Here is a 14612-nt window from a genome sequence, read left to right on the forward strand (position 1 = left end):
TCAGACCCGAAGTTAGAATTTGTGAAGGGGATGTATTTTATTACCTACTATGTTTCTGTAGCAGCTTTCTGGCAAAACAACCCAGGCTGCTTATATGCTGGTATAATGGCTGACAATTAAGATACATGATGTGGGGAAGAATAAGCAAGTTTTCAGGCATCGCTTATTTCCATAAAGCCAGGTAATGAAGTTGATGGAGGCAATTCTGGTAGATGAAGTTGCCTGATAATTGATAGCAGCCAGGCTGAAGCTGGCTCACTTCTCCCTTTTGATGCAGCCAGGTGGAATGCAATGCTTATTGCACATTAATGCCTTGTATGTATGATTCAGCTACCTTCCCATTTGCTTTCCAGCTATTTTGGGTACTTAGAAGGCTGTGGAGCTGAGCTGCATCGAGAAATAAGGGAATCCTACTACCAGCTGCTTCGTTTTTTGGTCAACGCAGTAAAAGGCTTCAGCAACCTCAATGACAGGTGTGGATATCACTGAACTTGCAAAGCATATCTGACACTTCCTTGCATTATACCCCTTCCTATATATAGCCCTGGTTGCTCTCCCTTTCAGTTGTAGTTGGTTGTGTTGCAAACTCTCCTTGCCTGTTGAGTTTCTTGACTTCTCAGTTGGCACAGTACGCACCAAGTCAACTGCCCTAGCCTTGGGCCTGGATATCGCCTGATAAACTGCACTTGTTCCATGGCCATGGAAGCACAAGCTAGTTCCGGCAGGCTAGCAAAAGTGGGGTTCTTGCTGGATCAGTTTACCCAAGCACAGCCTTCAGAATGCAGGAAGAGCCTTGCTGGATCAGAACAGCAAGTTCCCTGTACAGAACAGTTCCCTGTAGCGCAATACCCTGCTTCTCGTAGCGGCCAACCAGATGCTTCTGGGGAATACGCAAGCAGGACATGACAGCAAGAGCTTTCTCCTGTTTATCGCCCCAGAATTTGATTTTAAGAGGTATCCCCATGGAGGTTCCATTTGGCAGTTGTGGCCATCTAAGAATTCACAAAACTGTTGCAGTGTTTCCTCAAACTGTGGGTCAGGACCTACTTGGTGGGTCGGGACCCAATTTCTGATAGTCCCTTAGAGCCTCTAATGGAAACACGGGTGATTGAAAGATCACTTAAATAATTGCCTGGAGCTCTAAGGCTGTTAGAAAACCAGATGGCTGCTAACTGCCCTGCAAAGGGATGAGCTCCTACAGTCTGCAAGTTTATGTGAAAATACAGGGAGATAAATGTTTGAGCATCTTTTTTTTTCTTGAGTATTTTTTCCCTCGTCTCTCAATGACAGGTCGTAGGGGCAGGTGAATGCTGGGTCACGTAACTAAGCCCCTCAAGGCTTGAGGCTTTTCATTAGTGCTGCCTCATTACAAGAAATGCACAAATAAAATATTACTTGTAAACAGTTTCTTTCCAGATCACTTAAAAAAGTCTTGTATAGGTGTATCCCAATAAAGTGTTATTTTAACAGGTGAATCCTGGCTAAAAAGTTTGAGAATCACTACTCTTATGTGTCTTATTCCCTTTTAATGCTGTTCTAAGCAATTGGCTCTTACCACTAGCTTTGTAAGCAAATCCCATAAGCTGCAGGCTGCTTGCTGAGCTGCAGGATTCCCTTTCTTTTGTTGGCCTTCACTCTACTGCAAGTCACTTTTATTGTATGCCTCCAAGTTTTCATGAGTTATGAGAGGCAGAAAAGCTGCTCTTTCCACTCCAACCATAATTGTACAAACGTCCGCCATGTCTGTCCCCCCCACCCCACCCCTTAGTTGTCTTTTATTTTAAAATGGGTCCATTCCCTACCCTTCCCTGCCTGGTTTAACCACCCAAAATCTTGCTGCTCCTGATGTTTTAGTCAGTGTCTTGGTTTGTCTCCCCAATCTGTTTAGATCATTGCTCCCTGCATTGTCCTGCGTGCAGGCATCTCTCCTTCACCTCTTGGACATGGGTTGGGAGCCAAGTGACCTTTCCTTCTTTGTTGATATACAGCTGCCACAGCTCCTCCTCACCATCTCACAAGGAAACATAAGTATTCATGACAGCATCATTTGGTAAGTTGGAAGGAGTCGGTAATAATAAGCAGAAGTCCCAGAAGAATTTTGACAGGGGAGTACCTTCTATGCATGTTGGGAATAGCCCAAGACCATCTTGAGGACCTCTTGGCTAAAAAGTGGAAATCTAAGAATATGGAAAAAATGTTATTTTGGTGCCTGAGGGGACCCTCAGAAATGTCGTGATCCCTGCGGGCTGGGCAGAGGGCTGCTGGTGGAGGAGATTGTGGGAACAACATCCCTGCAATGTGCCGCTCCCCGCATGAACAGAACAGCGTGTTCATTTGCACAGGCAAACTCAAGTTAAATGTATTTGTATAAGAATCTGTACCCTGCCATTCGCTCAACCATTCAAGGTGGCTAAACAAAAGCAGTTACTGTGAATTATAATTTAAGGCACAAATTTGAGTTTGTTGCTTTCCACGGTGATGCCCACACTAAGATGCCTCTCTCTGCCTAATGACTGGGCCAGCCTTGTGTGAACCGGATTATCTGGTCAAACAGAAAATAGTTGAAGAATGGCATTTTCTTTCTTTAATTAAGGGCCATCTGGGAAGGACCGTATCTCTGTGGTTGAGCACCTACATGTGTAGATGGTCCCAGATTCAGTTTCTGGATTTTAGCCCCCAAAGGGGGAGGTGGGGGGGGGAGAGAGAGAGAGAGGCCTGCCTGCCTGAATTATCCCAACTGAAGTTGTGTAAATTGTCTTGGCAAAGCAGCTGTAGTTGGCCAGAGCAGTAAAAATGACTGTGTGACTATGCAGTTGTGCATGTGTTTGTGTTACGGATTTGCAGCAGAAGTGATTAAAGTCCCTAACAATGGTTTTTTCTGTCATTGATTGGTTTTGTCCTTAGCCAGTGGAATGAAGAAGATGAGCTGTCAGACTACAAGCAGAATTCCGAATGGATGGAAGAGTGTCAAGATGGACTGTTTGAAACCTGGTATGACAAGATAGCCCAAGCAGACCCGGAGAATCAGAGAAAGGTCATTAAAGTTCTTATGCTTACAAGGTTTTGTAGCGCTTATTCAGAGGCGGAATGGAGAGAGAGGCCTTAAGCATAAGTGGAGGCCAGATGGCTACCTTGGATGATGCTGGGTTTGTGGAAGAGTCCAGCAAACCTCCTTAGTCGTGATACAATTCCTCAGGTGAAGCCCCACCTATGTATGAACATAGAAGGCTGCCTCCTATTGAAGCAGACCACTGATGCATCTTCCTCTGTATTGTCTGCACTGACAGGCTGCAGCATTTTGTCTCTCCTTCCAGATGCACATGTTCATTGCCCGCTACTGTGACCAGCTCCATGTAGACATATCGTGCGACGGGTGTGATGAGATTGCTCCTTGGCACCGTTATCGCTGCTTGCAATGCAATGACATGGATCTTTGCAAGACCTGCTTCTTAGGTGAGACGTATGGCCAAGCTTTCTGCGTCAGCAGTTGGTTGGGGACTCAGCCCGGCTAGTAAGACAGGCTTTGCACCCCCTATTTTTACTGGGGTACTTTCGGTGGATGGACTGTACCATCCCTCTTTTTTTCACCTCTGGCTGCTTCCTTAGCTCTTAAAAACCAGTGACTGGACAGACTTTTGTCTTTCCAGCAGTGTTGTGCCTGTGGGTACAGAGTTTCTCCACGTGGCTGGAAAGAAAATTTCTCCAGTTGGCTAGCAGAAAGATCAAGGCATCAGGGGGTTTATATGTGCCTCCTAGTTCTCAGCCAGGTTGTGGTTAGAATCCCGGGTCTCCCAGTCTTTTCCCACCTATTTGGACCTTCTTATTCCTTAGAGGTTCCTGTGATGCCTCAGTATTCAAAAGAGACTGCTGAATCCTTCTGATGCAGCAGGCATGTTTGCTCTGTTGGGGTGATTAGCAGTTGGAAGGTATGGTGCCTTCCCCTTTCATCCGCTACATGCAGGTAGACACTATGCTTAATGGCTTCAAGGCTTAGGACCAGCTACCTATTTCTAAAACAGGGAAATCGGAACTTGTGTAACAGTCACACTGTGAGAACAAAGCAAAGACTGAATGACGGATTTTTCCCAACACCCCTGTTGATTTTTGATGCGTTTTGCCTCCTCACATAGGTGGAGTGAAGCCTGAAGGCCACGAGGACAACCACGAGATGGTGAGCATGGAGTACGCCTGCAATCACTGCCAAGGGATCATTGTTGGCAAGCGGGTGAACTGCAACGTGTGTGAAGATTTTGACCTTTGTTTTGGCTGCTACTCTGCAAAGAAGTATTCAGATAGGTACTGTGCCTCTCGTTTTCTGGGGAAACTGAACTTCCCAGCAATTTCCCTTTTTCTTCTTCCTAACAAGGGAACATCCAGATCTACCCAAATGCATTAGATTGAAACAAACTCTCTCGAGGTAGAATGGGCTGCAGAATTTAAAAGAGTCTTGCACAGGCTTACCAGGTCTAGGTCCATTCCGATTCCCAGTAAATGAGACTTCTGAATAGGTGGTGAATAAGATTGCAGCCTAAGGAAGGTTTCCCTGTGTTTAAATTTTAACATTCTCAAACATTTTAAATTATCCAGAGTAGTTTATGATAATTCTCCATAAGATAAAATATAAACAGGTGCAACGAGGAGGAACGGAGTCAGTTGCTCACTAATGGGAGACACTCATGACAAGCTGCGTTGGGTCTTTCGGTGAAAAGCAGGGTAAAATTGGGGTAGAAATCAATCCTTTCTACTAGATGTAATAACCTTTCTAACCAGAAATCTCTCCTCTTCAGCCACCTCCCCACCCACAGCGTCACGGCTTATCCGATGGTAGCCATTCGGCTCATTGACCATCAGAGGCTCATCCAGCCGTACCTCCACAGCTACTCCTGGCTCTTGTTTTCTGCCGTGGCACTCTACGCAGCTGACTTGGCAAGTGGCGAGGCAGTTGATGGCGAGACGCTTGACCCACAGGTGGTCGCCCATGCCCGGGTCCTGCAGCAGGAGTGCGTTTCTCTTATTGGGGACTGTCTGATGAAAGTGCAGCATGAGAAAGGTGAACTTCTGGACATTGATCATGGCTTCCAGAAACCTTGGAAGTTGGGAGCTTGATTTGAGTCCTCTCTGTATTCTTACCTTCCCAAGTAAACCTGCCTTTGTGAAGAAGGGGGGGGGGGGATCTGGCAGCCAGGAGAGCTCTAGTGCAACTTCCCTGCCGCTGATTCCTTGTCCTCTTTTCAAAGATAAATTGATTTGAGAAAGGAGAGACTATCTACTTGACCAGTCAGGGAAGACTGGTGATGATTGAAGTGAGTTCTTCAATGAGCTGGGCCCAGTTCATAAGGAGTGGAAACTCCCAAACTGAGGTGAAATTTGTATTGTGAATTCTGCAGTTCCAAAAATCCCCCCTCCATTAATTATAGCCAAAGCTGAACACTTTTTGTGTGTGTGTCTTCCCCACCTAAGTGTGCACATTAAGGCTCTTGACTGCTTTTGTATTCTTCTTTCTTCCCCCACATCCAGGTGCGAAATCTCTGCTCTGCATGCTGCCAGAAGGTGAATCTTTGTCTGAAAATGCGACACGATCTGTTGATTATTTGGCAGACAGTAATGTGGAAAGCCACCCTTGCAAGGAATCCAGTGAAGGAAAGATGGCAACACCCACATCTTTGACGCATTATAATGTAAATAAACTTTTAAAAGAAACAAATTTCTATTCTCCTCCCCCAGGGTTCCCAAGCTCAGCAGATCACCTTAGGCAGAATACTCTTCACTCAACAATGCCCTTCCATTTACACTACAGTATGGAGATAGTAGTAGTAATAATAATAATAATTATACAGGTATTTATATACCGCCTTTCTTGGTCTTTATTCAAGACTTTATTCAAGGCGGTTTACATAGGCAGGCTAATTTAAATCCCCGGAGGGATTTTTACAATTGAAAGAAGGCTCTATCTTTCAAGAGCCACAACAAATTCAGATGTTTCTTTCTTGATCTGGTTGCACATTCTGGCCTCCATCCTCCCACGCTCAGAGCAGATGGAAATAGCTCGGCTCAGCTGGTCAGCTGCTTCAAGGTCGCACGGTGCCAGTGGCCTCGAACTGGCGACCTTGTGGATGTTATCTTCAGGCAAATGGAGGCTCTACCCTCTAGACCAGACCTCCTGCCAGATGGTTGTGACTGTCTGCTTTGTGCTAGGGTGACAGTATATGCAAAGCACTTCTGATACTCGGGGGGGGCAGAGTAAATGTGGTATAGGAGCTCTGTGTTCTCCTGAACCTCTGTGCCTTTTTCAGAAGAGCAGTTTGGGTATAGGATTTGATTTATATCAGGATGATGGGAAGGAGGGTGTTTACCTTTCCTTTTATGTCCTTTTCCTGCATAAAATCCAGCCCTTCCAAAACTATTTGCCCCAACTGGAAAAACTTGCAGATATTTCTCCCCCGGCCGCGTCTCTGTAGAGTGAGACCAGTTTCCTACTGAGATAGCTGGTCTGTCTGCTCTAAGTAAAGATTTCTTCCTGATCTCAAACATAGCAATTTTTGACACCCTGGGTGTCTGCAGAGCCAGTCATTGGGTCTTGCAGAGAACTTTCTCTGCGTCTGTTTAGCAAAGCGTTACTCTCAGTTCAGTTTGGCAGACCATTCCGGGCATCGCTCCTGGGAGACCCTGAAGGTCAGTGTTTCCTATTAGATGTTGGGAATTGATGCTTTGAACTGTTGAGCAATGGGGGGTGAGTTTCTTGGAGACACCCAACAAAGGTTTTTGGAAAGTGTTCTAGTGGAACTCAAGGTAGAAGATTGAATGTTGTACAAACATCTGTCATGTTTTCTTAGTACTCTTTCTGCAAATTCCAAGTTCTTTGTGGTATCTGTGCAATCAAGTGTAATAGAGTTCTGTGCATGCAGAGCTGACCTCAGAAGCTTTCAGAACTGTCAGGTATTCTGACCCTCTGCTCTCAAGTGGGGAACCCTGTTCACAACTGTGGGCCTTAAGTGAGAGTAGATCACCTAAGTCTTCAATTCTTTTTCAGCTGCTGCTGAAGTCGCATTGTTAGAGTCACTTTGTTCACTATATGACAAAGGGTTAACTGTCACTTAAAGAGTTGTTGCTGCAGGACAAATGCCTCTCCATTGGAGGCCATGGGGCACATCTTATCTGCCTAGGAGAGAGTCACTTTGTGGGTACCTGCATCCACTGTAAAAGGATCTCCAGGGAGAAGAGCCACAGTATGTGGTGATGGCATCTAGCCTAGTTGCCTTTAAAAGGGGATTGGACAAATTTCGGGAGGAAAAATCCATTATGGGTTACAAACCATGATGTGTATGTGCAACCTCCTGATTTTAGAAATAGGCTATGCCAGATGCAAGGGAGGGCACCAGGATGCAGGTCTCTTGTTATCTGGTGTGCTCCCTGGGACATTTGGTGGGCCGCTGTGAGATACAGGAAGCTGGACTAGATGGGCCTATGGTCTGATCCAGTGGGGCTGTTCTTATGTTCTTAACTACAATTCCCAGAAAGCCTTGCAGGTCTCTTGTGATCTGGTGTGCTCCCTGGGGCATTTGGTGGGCCGCTGTGAGATACAGGAAGCTGGACTAGATGGGCCTATGGCCTGATCCAGTGGGGCTCTTCTTATGTTCTTAACTACAATTCCCAGAAAGCCTTGCAGGTCTCTTGTTATCTGGTGTGCTCCCTGGGGCATTTGGTGGGCCGCTGTGAGTTACAGGAAGCTGGACTAGATGGGCCTATGGTCTGATCCAGTGGGGCTGTTCTTATGTTCTTAACTACAATTCCCAGGAAGGCTTGCAGGTCTCTTGTTATCTGGTGTGCTCCCTGGGGCATTTGGTGGGCTGCTGTGAGATACAGGAAGCTGGACTAGATGGGCCTATGGCCTGATCCAGTGGGGCTCTTCTTATGCTCTTATCTTATTTGGTGGGCCACTGTGAGATACAGGAAGCTGGACTAGATGGGCCTTTGGCCTGGTCCAGCAGGGCTCTTTTTAGGTTCTTAAGAGAGAGAACTAGGAGCTTTGCCTCAGGTGTGTTCAGTGGGAGATGGCCCTCGTTCCAACATTGGCCATGTTGACACTTTGTGTCTTCATCCCTGTTCCACTATCCTCACAGAAGGAGTGACTGCAGGGCATGTGGCAAACACCACAAGTCTCAATAACTATTGTTATAGGTCAGCAGTCTGTCCTTATTGCCAGCTTTGTCTGATAGGCAGTGAGCTGTTACAATTCAGCCTGTAATTTATTCCTAGGGAAATGGAAGTGCTAATGAAATTCAGGCACATAGCAAGACGGACAGCGAGCCCTCCAACAGCCTTCCGTCAATGAAAGAGGTGGAGTCACCAGAGATGGATGTGCCTTCTTTGAATCCAGATTTGCCTAGAAAAGAGCAAATCACTCCAGGTAAAGAGGACTCCCCTTCACTAAAATTCAGCCTGTTCTTGTTTCTCTTGCCAGCAGCTCGTCTTCCTTGCAAGCCAGTGGGCATTGCTAAGATGTTTTCAGTTGCCACTTTATTCTTGAAAATTAAAACCAAAAGTCTGCAAGGTGTGATAAAATCTCACCTTGTTCTAACCCTTTCCCCCCAAGCCCTCTGCATTTTGGAACCAAGCCAGTCTCTGTTCCACTATTAGTAATAAATCATATTTACTACTACATCATATGCATGCATGGAGCTTTACGCACCTGCCCGGAGAAGGTAAGGACTAAAAGGAGGCCATAGAGGAAGTGTAGGTAATGGAACAGGAATCAGCAGGAGAGAAATATGTTATTGTCTCAGTTGTAGTGAAAACAGTATTTGCTGACCAAAAGATAGTTATCTGCCTTTTAAACAACCTGTGGACAATCTGTGGCCATTACTGGGGTAATGTTGTTGATATAGAGCTGCACCATGACTAGTTATGAAAGTAGGAGAGGGGACCTTGTATGCCAATGGCAAGTTCACTGTTTCCCTAGAGTAAAGTCCCCTGGACCTTGGTCTCAGTCCCCATATGTTAGATTGGGGCTAATGACTTTATCTCACTAACTTCGCTGTGAAGATGTGATGAGCAAATGTTCTCAGACTGGACTGTTAAGGATTGAGTGGGTGCAGTGTAAGTCAATGGTGGGAATTATAAAATATTTATATACAATATATATATACGGCTTTTTGGCAAAAGCTCATGCAGTGGTTTATGCAGCAAACACTATTTCAAAATGTTTCCCTACTCCAGAGGGCTCACAATCTAAAAAAGACACCAGCAAACAACCCCTGGAAAATGTATTTTATTGCAGTATTTATATACTGCTTTTCAACCATAATGAATTTCCAAAGTGATTCATAATGACATGATCAAATTGCACAGGAGGCCTGCGTTCTGGCTCCAAGAGGACTTTTTATGAGATGATGCAAGAGCAACCTGCTGATGCCTAGGCAACCGTGCTCTCCTCTCAGCACCACTGGCTAGGACCCTGATAATATTTTGGTGAATTGTGATTCCATGTTTTGGGGGGCATTTGTTGCAGATGCTGAGGTTCTTTCTCCAAAACAAGAAGACAAAGCCAGGCCTAGCCAAGATCAGGTCTTTGCTGAGTGTTCCCAGAAGAGGATTCTTGGGCTTTTGGCTGCCATGTTGCCTCGCTTGAAATCGGTAAGAAACTTGACATGAAGTGGGGCCAAGGCAAGCAAGGGAATGACTGTGTGGGAAGGGAAAAAATGGCCTGTTCTGCCTGGTTTTGTGGTTCTCCTGGCTGTCCTGGTGGTGCAGGCTTTGTCCTCCTGATTTGCTTGGAGACGGGGTTGTGCACATGACTTTGTGCTCGGTCCCTTTTAGTGAGAGAAACCTCCTCCAGCTTTAGCTGTGCCTGCATCAAAGCAATAGGACTTTTATAGTGCTTTGATCACATGGACAGTTTTTCTGTTACATCAGCAGTTTGGAAAAGCAGGTCTCCCACTAGCAGAGAGAGAGAGTGCATCTTGTCTGCATACACACCATGTCTGCATTCAGCTGAACACCCCTCTATCTATGTTCACTCACCTTGGACTTATCGTGAACATAGGGCTTCTGACTGGGAAGATGAGCTTGAAATATGGGACCAGAAGCACAAACCCAGCAAGCAAGCTCTGTTGCCAGGTTCTGCTAACCTTCTTCTCCCTCCCTTCCTCCTCCCCTTTGCATCTTCATAGGGCTTAACAATGTCTTTGATGAACCTGGATCAGATCCTCCCTCTCATGTTCCAAATTGTGATCTCCAATGCCGGCCACTTGAATGAAACCTACCACTTAACTTTGGGTCTTCTGGGCCAGTTGATTCGGAGGATGACGCCCAGGGAAGTGGATGCCGCTGTGACCAAAGTTCTCTCTGCCAAGCACAACCTGTTTGCTGCTGGAGACGACTCCACAGTGCCAGAAGGCTGGAAGACAACACACCTGCTCTTCAGCCTAGGAGCAGTCTGCCTGGACAGGTAGAGGAGTGTATGTGGGCTTTCCAGGCTTCCTGTCTGGGGGAAGTTTGGATGTGAAAGCATGTCTGCTGTGGAACACCAGGAAAGGATTCTGGGGCACATCCTTGGTGCATCTGGGGTGCTGCCCAGACCTGCAGTTGGGAGTCGGAAATTTACCAGAGTTGTTTATGTAGGTCAAGACAGCAATGGTTCCTGGTCACAATGGCTATGTACCTGCACCCACCATTGAATGCCACTTTCTGGGGATCAACAGCAGAGAAGCGTTGCTATTTTTAACCCTAGTTATGACCTTTCTGGAGGCATCCAAGTTAAAATGGGTCTGTGTAACTCCTTTGTTTGACATCTCAGAATGCCGGGGTCAGCAAAGAAAGGCGATGTAGAATTGTTGGGAAAAGAAGCAAAGAGAGAAAAGTTTGTTGGTGAGAGTTTGAGGAAGAGAAATGATACAATGAAGGAGCTGCCTCTGTGGGTTGGCACCTGTGCCATCCATGAGCCCTTGATTCTCTGCAATTCATTCTACCACCTGCTTCTAGGGGGAGGAATCTGGACCTCAGCTGCCAGGGGCCCAGAAGAGGTGGTTGCATCCTTGTTTCTCATATATTCAAATTACATTGTACCTTTTGATGAACGGCAATTTAAGCTGTTCTGGAAGTCATTTTTGGCTGGAAAGCGGGGTACGTGTTATAACAGGGGAGGCCAAACTTGTTTAATGTGGCCCCTGTGAGGGACAAAGGGCAAAGTCTGCTGAAAAGGGGGCATCAACAGCTGGAGGTGATGATGATGGCTCTTGGCCTGCTGCCTCCCTTTTCTCCTCCTTGGGTCTGAAAATGCTGGTTGCTGCTTTGGAGAAACCCAGCTCCTGCTCACTCCAGTTGCGCACTGGAGGGAGGGATGGAGGGTGATGGGTTGTGGTGAACAGTCTCCCTTTCCAAGAAGCTTGTCTGCCATTAGCCAAACTCGGAGAATTGCCTTGCTTGGTGACTCGGTAGCACTTCAGATTTAGAGGCAGCCCAGATACACTGAGAACATGCACGCCCTTTAATTCCGACTGCTTTGCTTTCTAGCCGCATGGGCCTAGACTGGGCCTGCTCCATGGCCAACATCCTTCAAGCGCTGAACTCCTCTGACCAGTGGCACGCTGTGATTGCTGCGTTCACAGACCACTGCATCAAGCAGCTGCCTTTCCAGTTGAAACACACCAACATCTTTACCTTGCTGGTGCTTGTGGGTTTTCCAGAGGTAAGCGGATTCAGGCTTAGCAATAGTAGGAGCGTTTCCCTAAACAGTGCAGAGATGATGTTCTCTAGGGAAGGACTGTTACGAAAATTAGCCATAGTCTCTGCTGGTGAAATAAACGGGGGAGGAATTCTAGCTCAGTGGTAGAGCACATACAGTGGACGCTTAGTATCCACAGATGATCGATTTGCAAGACCCCCCCTCCCCAACGGATACTGAAATCCGTGGGTGCTGGAATCTGCGGGGGGCAGCACAATTGCTCATCTGCAGGCTGTACCGGCCTCCTCAGAAGCCTGCCTAGACATGAACAAAAGCCATTTCCAGCGTGGCCTCCCCACATCTCAGACGTCTAGATGCGCCAAAAGTTGCTGGAGCAGACTGGAAGTGGCTTCTTATTGTGTCCAGGATGCCTTCTGAGGCCCTCTGTGGCATGGGCTCGGCATCTGTGGATCATAACCCCATGGTAAGTGCTGAATAATGATCTGCAGGTGCCGAGCGCACAGATAAGGAGGACCCACTGTGCTACGTACGTGGTAATCTCAAGATCTAATCCTGACATCTCCGGTGAAAAGGAAATTGAGGAGCAAGGCTAGCAAAGACCTTCAGCTTCCTGAGAGTCTGGAGAGCTGCTGCCTGTCAGAGTGTGCCCAAGTGAGACTCTGGATAAGGCTGCTTCATGTGCGGACGTTGCAGTTGATTGTCTTTTGCTGCCACCGCAGGTTCTGTGCATGGGAAGCCGATCGGTGTACATGGATAACGCAAATGAAGCTCACAGTGTGATAATCCTGAAGCACTTTATGGAGAAGAATCGTGCGGTAGTGGTGGACATCAAGACCAGGAAGAGAAAAGCAGGTTCGGTCACCCTCTCAATCAGCTTTGTCCCGCCCACAGTCCTGTGGCCTGCTTCCAACCAGAAAGGAACAGATAGGGGTTCAGCACTTACTTACCTTGGGGGTTGGGAGCCCAGAGTCGTTCATGCTGTGACGATAACCTTGTCTGCGCAAAATAAGGAATGCCTGTTGATTTAGCCTCATACTTCTAAAAGAGGGGGAAAGCCTTGCCTGCCTTTCGGCTTCAAAATCTTTCAAGGTGACTTCCAAATTCAAGTCACTGTTTAATGAAGCAGTGCAGTGAAATACAAAATAGCAGAGCAGGTAGAATAATAAAACCTGCAGGTAACATCACAAAAAATGTAAATGCAGATAACATTGTCAGGGTTTTGAGTTTTGCTTAAAAGCCTTATGTAAATGAAGCAAAACAAAGCACACATATGAATTGGGCACCTGGGGAGAGCAGTTCCTCAGCAGGTGTCCCTCCCTCAGTGGAAGACACTATCATTGGCATATTACATTCGTAACCTTAAAAATGGGGTGTATTTTTCGTGCCTACCATCGCATTACACAAGTGTAGCTGTAAGAATGCTAAGAGGCTCGACCTTCCTTGCATATTTATTTTTGGGTGTGTGGCTGGTACTTCTGGGAGGCTGATAGGGGGGAAGCAAGTAGAGCTTGAGTGGTTGGGAGGGCCCTTTGATGCTCTGCTTAGCGGTTTCCAAACTTACCAGCGGTCTTGGCCCCTCTACAGCCTCTTCTTCCCGACTCAGCTGGGTGCCATCATCTTGAATCTCATGAGATTTTGCAAAATCCAAGATGGCAGCACCCAGGAGAACAGGTAGGAGGGGGCCACTGGAGACACCCTGCAGCGCCCCCATGAGTGCACTGTGACACCCTAAAGGATTGCTGTGCACGCTTTGGGAGCCCCTGGCTTACCTACTTGTCTGTCTTTCTGTGGCTGACAAAAGCATAATTGAATCATGCAGGTTGGCTTACTTCCTTTGCGTTGAAGTTGTGCAGAGAATGCTGTATGTTTTGTATCTCAGAACACCAGAATCGGTGTGGTGTTTTCAGAGTTACAGGACCAGATTAAGCGAAGCCAACTCAACCTGTCCAGGACGCCAGTGAGGATCTGTCTTTTCTCTGCTTTCTAGTGAGAGACTATCAGCTGGTTCAGCGGAGTGGGCAAGACCACGGGGGCACCCAGAGCCAGCTGCACCAGTACCTCCAGCACTTTGTCTTCATTACCAGCCACCTTCTCCAGACCAGTATTGACAACAGCTTTGCAGAGGCCGTGGAGGCATCCTGGGTCTTGTCTCTGGCTCTGAAGGGGCTGTACAGCACACTGAAGGTATGGTGTGGAGGTAGTGATGCTTTTTGGAGACCTCTAGCCTGCCTTTTGGCCTTCCATCAAGAGGCTACAAAAGCAATGACAGCATAAAGTCAGACTTTTTTTTTTTTAACCCATTCTCCCCCTCCTCCTCAACCTCACTAGCTGAAGGTATATAGTGACACATAATTATCTGATTGCTGGCCTCTTCTCTCCCATATTGGCCATCTAAGCCAGTGGCCGTCACCACATCTTGTGACTGAATTTCATATTTCCTTAACTTCTACTTAAAGGCAGCCGGTCTGCTGAAAAAGGTGGGGGCTGTGATCCAAAGTGGATAGATCAGTAGGCTAAAAACCGTTTTTATTTGCCTAAAAATTGCCGCCCCCATTGAGCTCAGCATATTTTTAAATGTCAATTGTTAATGGAGGGGCTTGGCAAAATAATAATAATAATAATACAGGTATTTATATATTGCCTTTCTTGGTCTTTATTCAAGACTTTATTCAAGGCGGTTTACATAGGCAGGCTATATTAAATCCCCGTAGGGATTTTTACAATTGAAAGAAGGTTCTATCTTCCAAGAACCACAACATTCAGATGTTACTTTCTTGATCTGGTTTCACATTCTGGCCTCCATCCTCCCATACTCAGAGCAAATGGAATAACTTGGCTCAGCTTGTCAGCTGCTTCAAGGTCGCACGATGCTGGTGGCCTCGAATTGGCGACCTTCGGATGTTATCTTCAGGCAAATGGAGGCTCTACC

General features: G+C 46.7%; 1 protein-coding gene across 1 annotated transcript in view; it reads left to right on the forward strand.

Moving 5' to 3' along the window:
• ZZEF1 (zinc finger ZZ-type and EF-hand domain containing 1) overlaps positions 1-14612 on the forward strand; it is a 72930-nt gene that overhangs the window by 41383 nt on the left and 16935 nt on the right. Inside the window, 13 exon segments of the mRNA XM_066635007.1 lie at positions 354-473; positions 1889-2050; positions 2905-3034; positions 3315-3453; positions 4131-4296; positions 4788-5050; positions 5518-5678; positions 8257-8407; positions 9509-9633; positions 10170-10447; positions 11512-11686; positions 12403-12535; positions 13671-13867. Of these exon segments, the coding sequence (XP_066491104.1) occupies positions 354-473; positions 1889-2050; positions 2905-3034; positions 3315-3453; positions 4131-4296; positions 4788-5050; positions 5518-5678; positions 8257-8407; positions 9509-9633; positions 10170-10447; positions 11512-11686; positions 12403-12535; positions 13671-13867 (2200 nt within the window).

This window comes from Tiliqua scincoides, chromosome 8 (assembly GCF_035046505.1).
Source record: "Tiliqua scincoides isolate rTilSci1 chromosome 8, rTilSci1.hap2, whole genome shotgun sequence".
Taxonomy (NCBI): Eukaryota; Metazoa; Chordata; class Lepidosauria; order Squamata; family Scincidae; genus Tiliqua; species Tiliqua scincoides.